The following is a 20,038-nucleotide window of genomic DNA, read 5'->3' as shown; positions in this document are numbered from 1 at the left end:
AAGATTTAATTATTTGACAGAGAGAGAGTACACGCACAAGTAGGCAGAGCAGCAGGCAGAGGGAGAGGGAAAAGCAAGCTTCCTGCTAAGCAGAGATCACCATGTGGAGGTAGATCCCAGAAGCCTGGGATCATGACCCAAGCCACCCAGGTGCCCCCACATTTTAATTTTTATTAAGAATTTGAGCCACCCCAATGATAATTTTGTCTTACAGGATCCCTAAGTTACAGAAATCTGCTTCAACTAATATCAATAAAAATGATGTCTTCATTGGAGGGATATGGAGATTTTCAATGGGAAACAGCCAAGCCTCATGAGAAATTGGGACCAGGAACCGGAAAGGAAGACCTCTGCTCTTTTCCCCCAACATCAGTTTCTTCTTTGCCTGCATGTGGTAGAAAAGCACACTCTAGGCAGATCTGTGTGTTTCTCTCTTCAGGGAGCAGGGCTGACATGGCCCATATCCTATTGCAAATTCTTTGGAGGGAGAATCTGATTGGCTCAGCTTAGGTCAGCAGCTACTCTGGTCCAATCAGCTGTGGCCAGGTGTGTCCTCTGCCCAATCAGAAGGTTCTAATAAAGAATTGGAAGAACCGAAAAGCATGCTTGGATTCACTTCCAAATTAAATTGCTGCCACTGTGATTATATAGGAACTTTTATTTTTCCTGATCTTCCTTGAAACGCATGTTCTAGCAAACAACGGGTGCCCAGCCCATCACCATTCATTCATTCATTCGTTCATTCATATCGAAGTATAGATGGCACAAAGTTTCGGTGTACAACATAGTGATTTGACAATTGTATGCATTATGCTCCGCTCACCACAATGTTACCATCCATCACCACAACGACGTTATTACAGTATTGTTGACTACATCCCCTATGTTGTACTTTTCATCCCTATGACTTACTTATTTTGTGACTGGAAGTTTGTATCTCTTAATCCCCTTCACCTGTTTCGCCCATCCTGAAGTCTCTTCCCCATCAATTTGTTCTCTGTATTTGTGGGTACTTCTGCTTTGTTTTGGTTCTTAGATTCATTATATAAGTGAAATCATATGGCATTTGTCTTTGTCTTACTTATTTCGCTTAGAACAATACTCTCTAGGTTCATCTATGTTGTCACACATGGCAAGATCTCATTTTTTTATGGCTGAGTGATATTCCACTGTGTACACACACACGCATACAATTTTCTTTATCCATTCATCCATTCGTCTCTCAGTAGACATTTAGCCATCACCTAGTTTTATACAAAAAAAAATTTTGAGAGAGAGTGAGTGAGCAAATAGGGAGGGGCAGAAAGAGAAAGAATCTTAAGCAGGCATCATGCCCAGCACAGAGCCTGATGTGGGACTTTATCTCATGACGCTAAAATCATGATCTGGGCCGAAATCAAGAGGCAGACAACCGACTGAGCCACCCTGTCGCCCCTACAAAGAAATTTATTGAGACATAGCTGTACCAATTTATTTGTGTATTGTCTCTGGCTGCTTTCCCACTACAATGGTAGAGTTGGGTAGTTGATACAGAGACTGCCCTGCAAAGCCTACAATATTTCTCTTCACAGGAAAAGTGTGCTGACTTGTGCTCTAGAATTTGACTCAGTTCTATATCTAAGTTGTCACTAGTGTTCCATTCGTGTCCTTTCCACTCTCTTCCAACCAATACGGAGAAATTTCCTGACTTTGGCTCATTTGCATACCACTCACAAGATGTTGAGAGATGCTATCTGGTATGGATTTATTCTTCCTTCTACCCATGTTGGTTAGGACAGGGCAAAGCACCAGAGTCTTTACACATCACTGTTGATTGACTTAAAAAGGGTGTGAAGACATAGAATTGATTATTTATTTACCACGTGACTTTAGTTTAGTGGTTGAGATTGTTTTTAGGTGGTACATAGATGTGGTACTAAATAAAATTAAATCACATCATGATAAGGTTATTCTCTCTTTATGTTTTCTTTCAGCGTTTCTAATTACTTGAACAAGAAAATCTCGTGATGACAATATGCCGTGCATAGTTCTCTAACATTTGCTAACACCATTTTTTCCTTTAACAAGAAGAACACACAGAGGCTGGCTTGGAACTGTCAGCAGCTAGCAATAGCTGGCTAGAATATCCTAGCACTGCCTTGCTTTTATTTATTTTTATGCTTATCTTCCATTTATGGCTAGTGATACTGGCTTGCCATTAATAGTGGTGATACAAAGTTTCCTTTTTCAGATAAATTTAGTTCAGTAAAAATGTGACTAGATTTTTAAAATACTGAGCGAATACCAGTTTAGGTGATAGGAAAAGATGTAAAAAAAGGCCTACGAATGACTGATTGAAGTTTGGGAAGCTTGTGTTAAAGCAGCTGACAGAGATACAAAGCAGTCCTGGTGCCCAGAGCAGAAAGAGATCCATTTGGTCTAAGTGCATCACTGAGGGTTAGAGAAGGAGGTAAATCCTTGATTTTCTGGGCAGTGAAAGACTGTAGAAGGACATTGCAGACTGTGGGGTTAGAATATTCAGATGAAAAGAAGAAGAGGATGTAGTCATGGAATTGTCTGGCTTGTGGGAGTCCCTGAAGGATTGTGTGCATTTGAGTAGCATGGTCAGAGCTGCAATTTTGGAGCAGTTGTTAGCTCCAGCAGGGTAATCTCTTTGGGCCTCAGTTTATCTGTAAAGTGGAGATAATGGGAACAGTTGTAGGATGCCCACCTGCCCCTGGTGCATGGGGAATTCCCAGCCATCTGTCCTGCTCCTCCTCCAAGCAGGGGGCTAAGATGTCCTATCATGACTGCATCGACATTCAGGATGTCTGGGGGCCCCTCCCCTGTGTCTTGGGCTTTGGGGAAGGGGATGTTTACAAATAGGATTGTTATTTGGATGATGCCGTGACCACCAGTGGTGATGGGTCACAGTGGGACTGTCCATGCTCGAAGCCGGCTCAGCACTGAGCCCCTCCTACTGTACTCCGGGGTCTCCTTAGCTGAAGACTCTTCTTTCCATCTTCAGCCCCTCTACCCATGTGTCCCTGCCTCTTCCCTGCACTTGCCCTATCCTCAGCCTTTTCTGGAACCTGGGAGCAGAACACCCCTGTCTCTACCTGACTCTGCATCTTAGAGCACTGGCTTCCTAGGGTTATAGTTTCTGCCTTGGTGAGGGTTGGGGGAGGGTAAACAGCCCTTGAGAGAGAACAGGGGAGGTGGGAAATGCACTGACAACACACAGCCCAGCATGGGCTGGTGGATCTGCCTGGGGACTGAGCAAATGCCTGGCAGGTAGGATTCGCTCAGGTTGGCAGCCCTTATTTCTGTGGTGAGGCTGGAGGGGAGAAGTTGAGAACTGTCCTATGATAGTGGAAGTGTGCTCCAGGAACTTTCTTGCTAAGTGCTCTAAATTCCTGGGTCTGAATTGCCCATGGCCACCGTGGCTGTGATGAGAAAGGAGATGGTGCGGACAGGAGATGGGGTCTCTATGTGAGCCAGTGGGGTCAGCCTGGAAGCTTCCATGCAGTCAGACTCTTACCATTAGGATAAGACCTTCAAGGAGTGTGCCAAGCTGCTCTCCTGCCTCGAAGAGCCTCCTAGGCATCCTTCTCTCTGGCCTTAGGGCTCTGTTACATTCTGTGGTTCTCCAGCTGAGTCAGGTATGAACATTTTATTGGTTTGACCACCTAAACCCCTTGAGGACTTTTTCTGTAGCTCTGGCAAGTAGAGTGTTTAAAGGCAGAGACTTAGAATCAGTTGGACCAGAGTTCAAATCCTGTCCCTGTCTCTAACTGAATTTGCTGTGTGACAGGCTTCTGACCCCTCATGAGCCTCACTTTCCTATAAGATACGGTTCTTAAATGGTACCTACCTTCTTGCAGATTCTTATGCAAAGTATTGAAAAATAACAAATGAAAAATAAAACCACTACTTGACTGGCACATTGGGAAGTGCTCAGAAGTGCTCAGAAGTGTAGTGGTGATTGATGTAATCACCTGCCAAGTATCTGATGCGGTGCTTGCAATATATGCTTATATATGCTTATACATATATGCTTATTTCATTCTGATTGCTTCTTCCTCCAGGAAGCCTTCCCAGAAGCCCCTGAGGCCTGATCAGGTCTCATGCAATGTGGTACTGTCCTGTGCCTCTTCTAAAAGGCTTCTTGAGAATAGTCCCCGCTGGCCACTGTTGCATCTGACATAGTCACAACCAGTGAAAATAATGATCAGCATGCTGGGATGGTCCCCACAGCTGCCTGGAAAGAAGCCGCAGGATAACAGGAGAGGATGTTAAAATAGTACACTAATCATCCCTGTAATGAACATCTGAAGTCTTTTCTTCCTCTGGACTGCAGGGTCAGAGAACATGCCTGCCTACTTACGGCTCTATTCCCAGTGCTTAGGAGGCTCTTAATGAATATTAAATAATTGAGTGAATAAAGGAACAAGTGGCCCAAATTCAGTTTTATCAGGAAGTCACTCATTCCTTCATTCAACAAATATTTATCAAATGTCTACTACATACCAGGCACTGTTAACACCAGTGAACAACACAAGCAAAGGTACTTTCCCTCATGTGGTTTATATTCTAGCCCTGTTGATTGGGCATTGATGCATAGCCCAAAGGGATAAATATTTGTTGCTCTTGGAACACCGCCTGCTGATTGGGTTCAGCTATTCCAAGTGTGAGGTCTATAGAAAACGTCATGCATTGATTTGGTGTCCACAGTGGACATGTGGGCAGAGCATGGAGTGGATTGGAGTGATCTATGGCTTGCCCCCACCCTTACGGGCTTACTCTCTTTCCCAGGTCATGCTCTCAGAGCGAAAAGGCACAGATGAGCTCTATGCCGTGAAGATCCTGAAGAAGGATGTTGTGATCCAGGATGACGATGTGGAATGTACGATGGTGGAGAAACGGGTGCTCGCCCTGCCTGGGAAGCCACCCTTCCTGACCCAGCTCCATTCCTGCTTCCAGACCATGGTAACTCACCCAGGGGCCTGGCCATCCATCTCCAAGGCTTTCTGGGCTTTGACCAAAGCCATCCCAGCAGCACCCACCCCAATGAGACATCTGGACTCTTTCATTCTAGAGTCAGAAAGGTGTTATGCCCAGGGAGGCTGCTGAGAAGCTCTGAGGCTGCCACTGAGAAGCTCTCCCCTAGGCAGAAGCTGTTTCAACGAAGATAAAGGAACTCTGGTGATTGATTTAATAACCAACAGAGCAGGGCCTTTCTCAGACAGCCAGAGGTGACTTGGGGACGGGAACTGAGAACTTTTGGTCTCACAATATGAGATATCACAGCAGAGCTTACAGATGGGAACAAGTGGGAAGGGCCACAGGATATTTGTTTAGATGGTTACAGTCGGTCCTCCAGACCCTGCAGATCAATGCTCGGGTACATTCTACCTGCTGTGTGGACTTCCTTAAGGGAGGGGTTTCCTGAGAACACAGCCTTCAGAGGACCCCCAGGGAGGGGGCACCCAGTGCCCTAGGCAGGGGTTTGTAAGCACCAAGCAATGGCTTCCAGGAAGAGGAGGGGACGTTTGTGCACTATCTGCTATTAACTGTGATTCCAACTCTATCTGCCAGAGCAAAGCCATCCCTTTAAGTACCCTCTTACATTTTCTCTGTTCAAATTAGACCCTGGTCTTCATACCTAAGGAGGGGGTGGCCGGCACCCACATGCAAGGAGGTACAAAGCTCATTCTTGCCTTTGTGGCTTCTGAGGGTCAGTGGCTCAGTGACTTAAAGATGCTTTTAGGGATTCTTTAAGATCATTCTGATTCTGTGCAGCTCTCACTATGCATGCTAATTTTAGAGCCCACCTCCTAGGTGAGATGGGACACTCTTGTATATTGCATTTAATTTAAAGCTTGAGACTTCCTCTCTCCTCCAACATCACCAAGTCCTGTGCTCAGTTAGATTCCACACTCCCAGCCTGGAGAGATCCAAAGCTGGGTTTAGGGTGGATTTTCTCAGTGCAGACCACACATTAAGCTTAGAACTGCCCTGTCAGAACAGGGCAGAGCTAGAACTTGGCTCCTTCCCTGTTCTCAGAAGTCTCCTAATACATTTTTGGGGTCAGAGGGACCTGGATTCAGATCCTGCCTCTGTCATTTACCATTGAGTGGCCTTGAGCCGATTGTAAAATCTCTCTAGCCTCAGTTTGCTCATCTGTAAAAGAGATGAGATAAAAGTCGCTACATCCAAGGTTGCTGTGAGGAGGAAATAAGTTTATATATGAGAAGCATTTGACACCATGCTTGGTGCCAGGTCGATGCTCAGTAGATGTTACTCATTTCACAGACATTCAGCATTAGTCTTGGCTTTGACCAAGTGTTTAGGTATAGAGCTGAGTAAGCTAGGTCCTGTTTTTGTGAAGTTTGTGGTCCTGGAGCAAAGGAAACAGACATGGGATAGTCACGAAACAATACAGTAAGGGATATGACAGCAGAATCCGGAGAAGCAAGTGGGTCCCCATACTGCTCCCTCATTGCCACTATGGTGTCTGCACTTGAGGTGGTAAAATGACTTTCTGGTGGAGTCAAAGTCTAATTCCCAGAGAGCCTCCCTACCGCAGGCCAACAAGGGAGGGCACATTTTAGGCAAGTGTGTATAGTATTACTATAGTATTACCTGCAGGGACTTGGTCCACCAGCCTCTTGTTGGGGTCTGCTGGGTGATGAGGGTCCTAGAACATCCTTTACTCCACTGCAGGCAGAAGAGCTGAGGATGTTTGCCAAAGTACAGCACATGCACCCCAGTGAAAAATGGCCCTAGGTGCGCAGGGTGCCTTTGGCCAGTGCATAGATTTTATTTTATTTTTTAAAGATTTTATTTATTTATGACAGACACACAGAAAGAGGCAGAGAGATAGACAGAGGGAGAAGGGAGAAAGAGGCTCCTCGTAGGGAGCCTGATGCTGGACTCGATCCTCAGACCGGGATCATGCCTTGCACCAAAGGCAGGCGCTCAACCCCTGAGCCACCCAGGTGCCCCTGGCCACTGCATAGATTTTAGATTACATTCACCTTTTAGTTCGCTTTTAAGTTCTTGAGTGCCTCAAGGGGAATGTTTCCATTTGGTGCCGGCACACCTGTACCATCTTTTTAACATTTCCCTTTTAACACAGAGTGAGTACCAGGCTTCAGGTTCCGAGCTTTGGCAGACACCAGTTTCTAGGTCATTGGTTTGCTTTTATTTTTTATAGATATATTTTTTTCTACAGATTTCTTCTATTTATGATATGCATGGTAAAGTCTTTCAATTTTTAAAGTTTGAGGTATTATAAAACAAATACAGAAAACCACACAAAATAGATGTTTTAGTAATGAGTTATTATAAGGTTAAGTTACTCAGCCAAGCTGAGAAACAGAACTTTGGCAGCCACTCTGGAAGCTTCTTCACGTTCTAATCTCAATCTCCCAGCAAACAGTAGCTCGACTTCCTTGAGTGTCTTTACAGTTTTATCACTTGAGTCTTATCGTCTCTTAATACGATAGTTTAATCTTTCCCATTTTTAGAAACTGGCTGTGTCTTTTAAGCCTTTTAATACAGCAATTTCTCCCCCTCCATCCCTTCGTTTTATCTGTTCCTTTATCTGCTGAAGATCCTGGGCTGTTTGACCCGGAGTGTTTTCAGGCTGGATTTTGCTGATTGCACAATCGTAGGGCTCCTGCACATGTTTTCTCCTGTCCTCTGTGTTTTCCTGCAAATTGGCAGCTGGATCTAGACACTTGGCCAGACTCAGGTCTGATCCCTTGAGGAAGAATGTAGGAGAGGCATTCAAAGGCAGATAATGTCTCGTGTCCCTCTTTCTGTGCCGTTGGCAACCACTGATGCTCACTCTGTGCCTCGGCCCATTAGTGGGGATATCCTATCCTGCCTCTTCTTTTTCATTTATTAGTTGGAATGCCTCTAGGAAGACGGGCTGCCCCTCCTCAGGTGCCTGGTCCCAGTGGAACCATTCATATAGGAAAGGCAAGATAAATGACTGATTCTTCCTTGTTTTTGAACAGTTTGTCATGAATTGGCTCATGATAGTGCTCCAAAAGCGACTAACATTGGCTTCTAAAATAAAATTTTTGCCTAAAGGAAGAGAGTCAATCTAAAGAAGAATATTAAGTGAACAACAGGTCACATTCTACAGGGACTTGGCAGAGGTGGTGATGGGAATCCCAAAGCCAGAGTTTTGGGGAGTTGAGTGCTAAAGGCGCTCAAGAGGTAGAAGAAGCAGGACCAAACTAGATTCTCAACCCTTCTAGCCTCCTTCATTCCACATCCCCACATTGGGGGTCCCCAAGTTTACTTACTGGCATCAGTAGATCAAGAAGAGATCTTGTTCTCAAGCAAGAGGCTGGACCAAGTTGGAGTGCCATTTTCAATTTCAACTGAATGTTTTGAGAGTGGGGTATTGATCATGTGTGACTAATATTAACTCATTAATATACAATATCTTCATTGGTAGTTTACTGCTTTAAAAATGACAGAGTGGATTTGAGGTGATTCTTTTAATCTGGCACTCCCCCACTCACCTTTATTTCCATATGTTTTCTGGCATTAGACAGTAGGGGTGGGCTTTGCCTGGGAATTGTACAGTGTCCTGGGTCCCCTCATGGGGTGCCACATGCCGGTGAAGAGAGTCTGAGAGCAGAGGACACAGTTCAGTGGATTCGAGTCTTGTGTGCAGAAAGAAGCCCTGTGTTGGCAGCCCACCCATGGATGATTGTTTCCATGGGATGGGACAGATTGCCATCTTGTTGGTGCAGATCAGATGAAGTAGCTACCCTGTCTCTAAGGGTTGCGTTGTTTGGGGAAAATGTAACTTTGACTGTCAGGGTTGTGCTTGACTTGAGGAGATCCACTTGCTGCCCTGCCGGCAGAATCAGAGGTCACTGGGGACTAAGCACATGCTCCTCCCAACTCTCCTTCACTCAGTAGCACATAGTTTTATAAAGTACATATATTTTGATTTTACATAAATTAAATTTACCTCAAAGACACAATAATGCCTACTGTGCCTGAGGCACAGGGCTACACTCTTAAGCCACATGACAACCTGTAGATGGGTCCTGTCATCAACCCCATAGGATGAACGGATAGAGGCCACATAGTGAGTACATTTCAGGGCCAGGATTTGAATCCAGGCAGCCTGGCTCCCCAGAGCTCTACACTTAACTGCTGCAGTGTGAGGTATTTTGAGTGTGCTGAGTGTGACTCACAGGATTTCTAGTCCATCGAACACCCCTGGGGCAGAGCCTCCAGCAGCCAGCCTGTCTGAGCCCTGACCCCTTGCTCACCTCTCACCTGCTCAGTGATACTCCTCAGCTCATCCCTCTCTGGTGAGGAGCCGACTCTCCATCCGAGCATCTACCATGTGTGGACTTTGAAAAACTTTCAAAGTTTTTCATTATTAGCCTTACCAGAAAAATCTTTTTTTTTAAAGATTTATTTATTCATGAGAGACACAGAGAGGCAGAGACATAGGCAGAGGGAGAAGCAGGCTCCCTGTGGGGAGCCCGATACGGAACTTGATCCCAGGACCCTAGGATCACAACCTGAGCCAAAGGCAGATATGGAACCACTGAGCCACCCAGGTGCCCCGCACCAGAAAAAATCTTGCACTGGAAAGGATTATCTATCATCTCACATTGTAGAACAGCTGAGGTTCTGGGATATGGGGTAGCTTTCCGTAGACACAGCACAGGGTCCCAGGCCTGCTGAACTCAGAGCCCAGGCTTTTGCTAATACATTAGGGTGAGTTGCCACCTAACAGGGACCATAGACACAGCAACGAGAAACAGCAGCTAGCATTGTGAGCACCTCAGGGTGGCTTGGGCATGTACTCGGCACTCCGTACCTACTCTCCCATTGTACCCTCCCAGCACCTCCCCTGGTAGATACTACTACTTTCCCTGCTTTATAGATGAGGATACTGGTAATCAGAGATGTTAAGTAACTCATGCACTGTCATACGGTAGGTAAGTGGCGGCACTGGGATTTTTTCTGCAGGTCTCCAGAACCCCAGCCTTGCTCTCCTGCCCCTGCCTGAACTCCAGGTTTCCTTTTTCTAGTTTATAAGTCATTTCCACTTTTCACAATTACATCCAGTTTTCACAAGAACACTGTAAGCAAGTGCTATTCACATTTTGGCACAAAGGAAATCAAACCTCAAAGGCTAGTATATGGTTGATAAGTGGTGGGTTTCCCCAGTGCCCCTTCACGGTGTACTTTCTGCTATGAAAGGGTCACGTATGCACCCCGCAAGGATATTGCAATGGTTGGAAAGGTTTATGGTGGCAGTGATTTTAAAATGCAGGGAGCACTGCATGTATATGAGGCAAACCATTGCTGGCATGGCTCAGGTGAGCAGGAGGGTGACATACTCCTTTTTGAGGATGGCCCATAGAGGTGGTCATCTGGCTCATGCTCACCTTCTAGAATTGCATGCCCTCTGGCCCCTTGATTGGTACCGCCCAGGAGGAGGCAGGCTGGGCCGGAATAGGCCATGTCTCTGAAGCCAGCATCCCTAAAAGTCAGATCACTCCTGCCAGTATACACAGGATACTAATGCTTATTGATTCTGTCAGCAAATATTTATTTGCTGAAATAAACGTGTCAGGACCCAGCTGCATCCTTGTGAGGGGTATGTCGGTGAACAAAAGAGATAAAGCCCCCGTTCCTTTAGAATTTACATTCCAGTGGGGGAGACAGATAATAAACCACATAAAATAATGGGGATGTAGAGATGGAGGGATTGGGTCGGAGAGATGCTATTTTTGAGAGGATGATCAAAGAAAAGTCATTCTGATAAGGATGACATTTGAGCGGAGACCAGAGCAAATGAGGGAGGGAGGCATTTGGATATCTGAAGGCAAAGTGTTCTAGACAGGAGGAAGAGTGAGTGTAAGTGCCCGAGGCGGGAACATGCTCAGCGTGTTTGAGGAGCAGAGAGGAGGCCAGTGTAGCCCGAGTGGATTGTCATTTCGTATTTTGTGACCCAGAATTCCTTTATGAATCAGCTACTTTTTCAAAGTGACAAATCTAGTCGAACATGCCGCAAATTTGATATGTTTATCTTGCTCGCAACTTCAAATTTTAAAGATGAAAGATCCTTAATAGAATTTTAAAAATTCTGAAGGTGGCCAAAATAGATAAAAGGGAAAAAGACACCCACCAATATGCAAAACAACTTTTGTCATTTTGAGAATGATGCAAGTTTCATTTCAAAAAACTTACTTAGAAAAGCAAAGTTCCATCGGAAGCATTCTCAAAAAATTGGATTAAGAGAATCTCTGACAAATATACATGCGTGGCACCACGTTAACTGAAAATGAAAGGTATTAAATTTTATTTAAGAGGTTATTCTAAATGTGTTAATACTGAATGTGCACATGGAAAAGAATCCGAAAGAGACAAATCAAAGCACTGATTTACAGAGGGGTCTGTAGATGATGGTTTTCATTTTGAATTTATGTTATTTCAGAAATGTCTGTAATAAAACAGGTTAAAAGTGTTGAATGTGCCACAAGATGGCCAAAGTTAATACCCAGGAGTAAAAGTGTAAAAGTGTAAAAGGCACCAGAAAGGAGTTGAATTTTAAAAATTGCTCATTAGATGAACTGGGGTTTAGGCAAAGTGTTCTAGAAGCATAAAGGGATGAGCATGAGCACCTCAGTCAGATAAATCTGGGTCTGTGGTTATTGGCTGTGTGACCTCTAGAAAATCACTTAACAGCTCTGAATATTGATTTCATCATCTTTAAAGTAAGCATAATCAATGAGGGTTTGGAAAGATGATGTACAGTGTGCAGAATAAACAATAGATAAAGGCTACCTGCACTAATAGAGCTGGGTTTGAGGGACACCTTGCTCATGGACACAAAAGGATTATATTCCCTCTAGTCCTTTTGCAGTTTTTCCCAGGGACAATTGTCAGCCTGGCACATTCATGCAATTTCCCAACTGCCAGTGGGCACAGGCAGTTACGTCTCCTTAGCAAAACATCTATTTTAAATGTTTTCTTTTCAATTGAACATATGCACTTCTTTTTTTTTTTTAAATAGAATTAGATTTTATGAGTCATTGAAGGACAGAAGTTACTTCCTCCCCAAATTTGCTGTCGTGGTCCAGCAAGAACTCTGTTGCAAGGCATGCTGGGAAGGGCGTCAACCCAGAATGCACACGGGGACAGGGAGGGGAAGGAGGATGATTCCACTTGAAGAGCTGGCACCTGATGGTGTGTCCATCAAGCACCGAGAGCATCCGAGGGGTCCTGGTAACTCAGGATTGGCTCAGGGTTGGCAGCAGTATCCAAGGATATGGTTTGATGTAAGGGCGTTGCTGTAGGAAGCTCTGGCAGTACTCTTGGTCGGCAATGGTTGGGTTGCAAGAAACAGAAAACCTCCTCCTCCAAACTATCACATGCTTAAAAAAGAGAGAAACAGAGAGAATTTTATTGGAAGGAAACAACCCAAAGGCAAAGATGTACCTGAGCCTCATGAAGAACTAGAACTTCAAAGCTTTCTAGAAGAGATCTCTTGTTCCTTTCTCCTTGTTTTTTTTGTCTCTTCCTGATCATAGCTTTCCTAGCCCCTTGCAGGTTGCCTATCTGCCAAAGTCCCTGAATACTAATTCATACTCATTGGAAAGAGAATCTGATTGGTTCAGCACAGACAGATGTTTGATTCCTGGCCCAGTCTGCTGGTAGTTGGCTGCTACTAACGCAACTGGAACCTTTAAGAAGGGGTTGTGTGTACAGGGAAGGGATCATTGGTGCTTGAGTCAAGTGGGAGATGCCATCCTGAGTGCCAGGAAACCAACCGGGTTGGAGCAGGACATAGCCTGCCACCAGTGGTACAAACATGGCATTGAGTGCCTCCAAGGAGAGGAAGCTGATGAGAGCTTCACAGGTGTCAGGGCTGTAGGCAACTGAAGCGTCTGAGGATCCTGAGATCAGGAAAGGACTCCGGAATGCAACCCAGGCATATAAAGTGGGCGTGAGTAGGAAGAGACACGGCGTGGTTCTCTCCGCTTCTTAATGGTGGCCTTTGCACATTCATTTAACAATTAAAAGTCTGTAAATCCAAGCAAGAGGAGAGATGGTCCTAAGCCCTTGAGAACTTCTCTCTACATGTGGAAGGGCTTGGAAAGCTGGAAAAAAGAAGCTAGAGGGGCATCCATTGCTTGATTCTGATAGTGAATCTAAGGCTAGAGGATACAGAGGAAAGACAAATTGTGAGTGATTCATGTCCTTGACCACATGCTTACTTGAGAGAGGCTCTGAGTTTGCATGGATGCGACATTCATCATCTGATATATCTTTGCAAAACCTTGTGACAGAGAAGCTATTATTACCCCTTTCAGAAGGCAGGGAAGGTTTAGTATCTGTTGCATGGTCTCAGAGTGGGGAAATGGTATATCCGGGACTTAAACCCAGAACTAGTGCATGCTATAGCTAGGGCTCGTCACCACAGCACTGTACGGTTTCTCGAGAGGAGCAGGTGCACCTGAGCAATAAGAGAAACAACTTACAGATGGAATTAATTCATTGGCCCACTTAGAAAATCATTAAAGATCATCAATAGGTAAATGCTTACTAAAACTCTCTTGAAAGCCTGGGTGCATGCTGTTAGAGTTGCCCACATCTTTGATCTTCTCTGTCTTATTGAAAGTATCTTATTAAAAGTGGCAGGCATCCCCCCGGCAGTCACATGGGCAGCATGTTACATCCCACTTTCAGCTGTCTTGGAGAAAGAATGATGATTTCTGTGAATTCTCTGCCCAACCCTGGGCCCCCCAGATAAATTCGGCACATGCCTTGCAGTTGCTGCTTTAAATCAAACGACTCTTACACTCTCGGTCCAGATGTGAGACAGCCTACCCAACCATTCCCATGATGCGGTGTGACAGGCAGACAGACATCTAGTTTGATTTACTTACTGATTGAATATGGGAAATAAAGGGCAAAGGAAATTTAAAATTAACCAAAGTCGTTTCGTGCTGAGGGGACAAGGGCCTCCTGTAACGAAAAATAACACCAATAACAATGACAATTTGGGAAAAACACTTTGAAAGTTGAGCAGACTGGCTAGGTTGAAGAGAAAGATGGTGAGCTTGCCTTTCTGAGCTTTTAATTGGAGTTGACAGTGGAACACCCACGTAGAAACGTCCTGTAGCCAGCTGGAGCTGACTGGGAGCTCAGGAGAAAGAAAGAGCATGGAAATATAAGTCAGGATGCACCAACCCAGAGAGATGAGGGTTGAAGTTTCAAGCTGTGACATGTCCTCTTTGGAAAATTGCACAAGTAGGAGATTCTCGATACGCAGTACATGCTTTCTGATTTTCACATAGTAGAGTACAGCAGATCCTAATCGAAAACTATTGCATGTGACCAGAAGAAAGATCTTTTGAGACCTTGAAATAATTTTATTGGAAGAGCAGGGAACATGGGACACCCTGGTAGCTCAGTCAGAAGAGTGTGCACACGACTCTTGATCTCAGGGTTGTGAGTTCGAGCCCCACACTGAGTGTAGAGATTACTAAAATAATAATAATAATAATAATAAATTTTAAAAATAAAAGATAAGTGGGGAGCAAAGTCAAATTTCAGGACACTACGGGGGGCATAATTATGTAAGCATCGGAGGCAGTGGGTGAGGGCCATTTAACTAGCTGACGCCCCCAGAGCTCTCTTTGCGCCTGTCACGCAATTTTTCTTGTCACATTTTATTTTAGATTATGGCTCGAGTTAACTGCATATTTGTTTTCACAAAGACTCTGAATTCTCTGAGGGCAAGGCCTGTATCTTATTCACCATTTTAATCCCTTTAACACCTAATACATGGCTTGCAAGAATAAATGTGCAACGGAAGTTCTAAAATTCACTTTGCTTAAGCTTGGCTCTAGATGAACCCCCGGCAGCGTTTTTCAAATTTTGATGTTCCTTACTTTAGAGCTACACTTGGTGGTACGCGGACAAGCTGCATTTGTTTTAAAAATAAGTCAGTTGAGGGATCGATGTAGCACAGCCAGACTGGATATAGCGTAGAGTTGATAGACTCCAGATATGCATCTATTTTTTTTGCAGACAATGAGTTTCCATCTATGTCTTGAGTATGAAGTTAAAAAAATTTTTTTAAAGATTTTATTTATTTATTCATGAGAGACACAGAGAGAGAGGCAGAGACATAGGCAGAGGGAGAAGCAGGCTCCCCCCTGCCAGAGAACCCGATGTGGGACTGGATCCCAGGACCCCAGGATCACAACCTGAGCCGAAGGCTCACCCACTGAGCCACCCAGGAGTCCCTAGAGTTTTAAAATTTTTAAACCATGCATTCAAGTGACAAAGTGAGTTAATGGAAATATTTTTTAAATAGGTAAATTTTTAGTAGATGAGGTGGACAGAGAGTAAAATCTTGAAGCTGGCATATAAGAAAACCAAAGTTTAAAGTTTGATGGTTTTATGCAGCCGATCGTAATCTGGTCCTACCCTACCTTGCTCCCTGCTCCTTTGTAACTCCACGCGCTCTGCTCTCCCTCTCAGCAGTAATAGCCATAAAACCAGGAGCTTCAAGGACTGGTTATGTTTTTCAAAATACACATTAAATATAAACACAAAAGTAAGAAAATAAAGCCAGACACCTCCATATGCATATTCCACCTCAAGTTATCTCGCACTACATTTCGGGAAACCTTGCTGTTTGGAAACTTCTCCGGGTCTCCCCACTCATCTGGGGAATCCTTAACATCAGACACCATGGATTATTCACAGCAGCATCTCTGGCAGCAGAATAATGCCTGGCATAGAGGGGGCATCATTAAGTGTTTGTTCGGAAAATTGAAGGAGAGCAGGATGCCAACTGCAGTGTTTAACATGAAGTGCCGGTGTGCCCAAAGCCAGACTCAGTACAGTTCAAAGATGATGGATCTCAGGATTTCCCCACAGACAGTTCCTGGTAGAAACAAACCACACAACGTGGCATTATCTTTCGTGGCGCTCTCCCTGATGTTGGGATTCTAACTAATGAGTTTGGGGGACAAGCTGAGTTCTTCCAAGCAGAAAGCAAGCAAGCGAAATCTCTCCCTCACTTACTTTTCTCTCTGTGGCCAATGCCATCTGCTAGTTTTAAAAATAATTTTTAAAAGCAAGTGTTTTGGTTCCCTTCAACGTGCCGCAAAGACAGATGCTATTTTTAAGGCTTGTTTTCTATCCAAAAAACCCCAAAGAACCAGGGGCTGGGTGTCGGCAGTTCTGGCTGTCTCCGCTCTGCCACTAACTTGTACGTGACCTTTTTTTTTTGCAAATCTCATATGCCTTGGACACTGAGAAACAGAAGTGATAACTCTGCCCCCCTCTGCCTCTCATTATAGACGTCATACGGGTGAAGGAGCATCAGTCTGAGAAGGTCCCTTGACTTTTCAAAAACAACTGATTAACCTGTACTTCTCCCCCTGTGACCTGCCAGCTTCTGTCTTGCTGTGTGGCTGGAGCTCTTCATCCCTCCTCTCCTGTCCTGGTCTGGAAACTCTTAGAGGGGAGGACACACCCACACATCCTACAATGTCTAGCTCAGGGAGCACCTGGGTAGCTCAGTGGTTGAGCATCTGCCTTGGGCTCAGGTCGTGATCCCGGGATCTGGGATCAAGTACTGCATCAGGCTCCCCCCGGGAGCCTGCTTCTCCCTCTGCCTATGTCTCTCTCGAATAAATAAAATCTTTAAAAACAAAACAAAACAAAACAAAACAATGTTTAGCTCAGAACCTTACCCACGAGGCAGCCTGATAAGAGTGTAGGCTCTGGAACAGACCTGCCTGGGCTCAGATCCCAGCTCTGCTGCTCAACAGCTGAGTGACCCTCAGTACGCTACTTATCCTTTTACAGGCTTTGATTTTCATGTCTTTAAAAGGGGGAGTGTGGAAAAATAAAAATAAAAAATAAAATAAAATAAAAAATAAAAGGGGGAGCGTGGTAATACTGCCCTGTTGGGCTGTTTAGAGAGCTAAGTGAGACAAAATATAAACACAGTTGGCTCAGTCACATAATAAATGTTCACAAGGGTAGCTTTATTTCATAAAAGGTATCATTCCAGTTATTAGACACTCAATCCACATTGGACAAATGCATCTGTGTAAGATAAAAAGTTCCGTGCACTACAAAAAAGATTTTGTTAATGGTGGATGAAACATTTGTGATAGGGCCAACATCATGTTAGAGTACTTTTCATGGGTCGTCTTGGTTCTCTCTGGGTTCCTAGTCTCAACTTTGCAAATTTGAACAGCAAACCTCCTTTTACATTGTGACCCGGCCACATCAACCTGTAAATATAACCAAAACACACATTTCACAAAATAACACCTATGGGTACTCTGTGTGGGGTGTGCTGATAATTTCCATTCTGTTCTCTTTGATTTTTTTATTAAGTGGATCATGTGGCACCAAGGAGTGACTTGACCCAAGTGGAAGTCTCTAAGAAGAGGTGAAGCCATTTGTTCATTTAGCAGAAGCTTCTTGTTGGAAGGAGAGTGGGCAAATCTCATGGAAGCATTCCCCAAGGACCATAACACTCGTGTGTCTCACTGGGTTCAGTTATTACTATTATTATTATTAATCTCCATTTCACAGATGAGGAGACCCAGATGTTTAATAACCTTTCCAAATCATCCAGCTCTCAGGAAGCAAAGCTTGGTTCCAAATAAAGTCTGCTTGGCACCATTCTCTGGGCACCTACTATGTTTTAGTCATGGAACAGATATAGGGCTTACATAGCTGAGCAGAATATAACCCCTGCCTATGAGAGAGTTCACATCTCCCTTGAAAACATGTTTAAAGAATTCCCTGAATGGGGTGTAGATTTCTTTTTCTGGTCCCAATTCTCTTTTTTATGGATATGCCCTCCGAGGCCACTATTTCTCAAATTCTCATAATTCGTTCTCCCCATAGTCACTATGTCAGTTATCTACTACAATACCTCAAACCTCAGTGCCTTAAAACTACAGTAAACATTTACTATCTCTCAGTTTCTGCAGGGCAGAAACTCATGAGTGGCTAAGCTGGGTGGTAGTTCTAGCTTGGAAGTCTCACATGACAATGGTCAAGTTGTCAGCCAGGACTGCAGTCATCAGAAGGCTTCACTGGGGCTGGAGTGTCTAGTCCCAAGGTGGCTCCCTCCTGTAGCTGGGGAGTTGTGGCTGGCTATTGGCAGGAAGCCCTGTTTTTTTTTGCCAGATGTACCTTCTTATGGTGCTGCTTGAGCATTCCCATGACATGGCGGCCAGCTTCCCCCAAACAAGCGATCCAAGAGAGAGCAAATTGGAAGCTGCAGTATCTTTTGTGACCTAGTCATGGAAATCACACACTGTCATTTTTACAGTATTCTACTGGTTATGCAAGTCAGTCCTCTTCCTCATGGGAAGAGGCTACACAAGGATGTGAATACCAGGCGGTGAAAATCATGAAGGGGCATCATGGAAGCTGATTACCTCAGTTATCTATTATCTGTAATATGATCTATGTATTTATTTTCCGTTCTTTATTACAATTAGCTTTATCCTAAACAATAATCTCCACGAAGTCACAATATTAATGTGCTAATTATATTTTCCAGTACCAACAAATACAACTTTACGGTTATTAATTAAAAAAAAAAAACTGTGCCCAGTTGCATGCTTTCAGTGGCACAAATATTACACTTGGGGAAATAATGGGCTTGGCAAATAGGCACCTGTCACAGAGTCCTGGGGGTTTCAAGCATAAATCCCAGCTATTTCCGGCTTTCCTTTTGGAACCTGAGAAATACAGGATGTTGATGTTGCTGTTTGCTATCTTCTCCTAGGACCGCCTGTACTTTGTTATGGAGTACGTGAACGGGGGTGACCTCATGTACCACATCCAACAAGTTGGCCGGTTTAAGGAGCCTCATGCTGTGTAAGTACAAACTTGTGCTGTGCCTTTCCCTTGGGTTACTTAGGTGGAGCATGAGGAACCTTGGGTTTTCAGCTGGATAGGGATTGTTAACACCTTGAGCTGCTGCTTCATGAGAAATGTATGGCCAGGGATAAAGGTATTTTGCTTGATATGGGATACTTCTTTCTTTCTTTCCTGACACGAGCTAAGAACTTGAGGCTTGAAAAACTATAGCTCTTTCTTTATCTCTGATTTTTGCCCCTTGACTCCTAAGGAAGGGCCTCCTGGATTCCTTGGGCGGGGGTGGGGGTCTAGGAGGTGGGGGTGTGTGCATGATAGGTTTTGTTTATTCATTTGACAGTCTTTCTGCAGAGTATACTATGGGCCAGGCCCAGAGAACTTGTAGAAACTTGCTCAAGATCACAGAGCCAGTGTGAGACAGATCCACATTCTGACCCAGATTTTTGCTCTTGTGCTCTGCCCTACGCCACTCACCTCTTAGATGCCCTCATTCCTGGGGGATGAGGGATCAAGTTGCCTTGTGGCTGTGCCCTATGGCTCCTGGGTAAGGAGATGGATTCGGGTGTTTGGAAATGTGTTTCTCCTGCTGAGTCCATTCTGTCCCTGTCAGTCCCCAAGGCAGCCAGTCGTTTCTTTTGGGAACACGGATCTCATCATGTCCCTCCCCTGCTGTTGGTGAACAAGAACAGCAAGTCATAGGATTAGCAGAGATAACCTCTCCTGGGTGGTCAGCTAGATCTTATTGTCCTTCTAGAACGCCTCCCAGGGTTCACCATGGGCCCATCTAGTCACTCCAGAGGCTTGCTGACTCCTTGTCAGTACTACTTTGCCCCCTCCCGTCCCACATGTTAAGGTGATAAGCACTGTCTTCTGGAAGGGTTTGCATTCTCATGCTTCCAGATGGTGCCATGCCTAGATCATTTATCAGTCTTTTAAGGCATTCAGCATAATAATGGGGCCATGGGCTTGGTTTTCCTTTTACTTCTAACACCTGATTGACCACTGACCCTCATCCCCTTATCACACAAAACAGTCAGGACACTTAACATAGTTCCCTAAAGCCCTGCCTAACCCTGTGGTATAACTGGGGCTTTCTGATTCTCTCCAAATCTCCTTCCCTCTGGGC

The 20,038-nt window shown here is 44.6% G+C and overlaps 1 protein-coding gene across 2 annotated transcripts in view; it reads left to right on the top strand.

Annotated features, from left to right (window-relative positions):
* PRKCB (protein kinase C beta) overlaps positions 1-20,038 on the top strand; it is a 325,066-nt gene that overhangs the window by 256,932 nt on the left and 48,096 nt on the right. For both annotated transcript variants that reach the window (XM_025416163.3, XM_025416162.3), the window contains exons 10-11: positions 4,795-4,968; positions 18,821-18,912. In XM_025416163.3, the coding sequence (XP_025271948.1) occupies positions 4,795-4,968; positions 18,821-18,912 (266 nt within the window). The remainder of the gene's footprint in view (positions 1-4,794; positions 4,969-18,820; positions 18,913-20,038) is intronic.

Source organism: Canis lupus, chromosome 6 (assembly GCF_003254725.2).
Source record: "Canis lupus dingo isolate Sandy chromosome 6, ASM325472v2, whole genome shotgun sequence".
NCBI classification, from domain to species: domain Eukaryota; kingdom Metazoa; phylum Chordata; class Mammalia; order Carnivora; family Canidae; genus Canis; species Canis lupus.
Note: the sequence above shows the minus strand (reverse complement) of the source record. Positions and strands in the feature narration are given on the sequence as shown.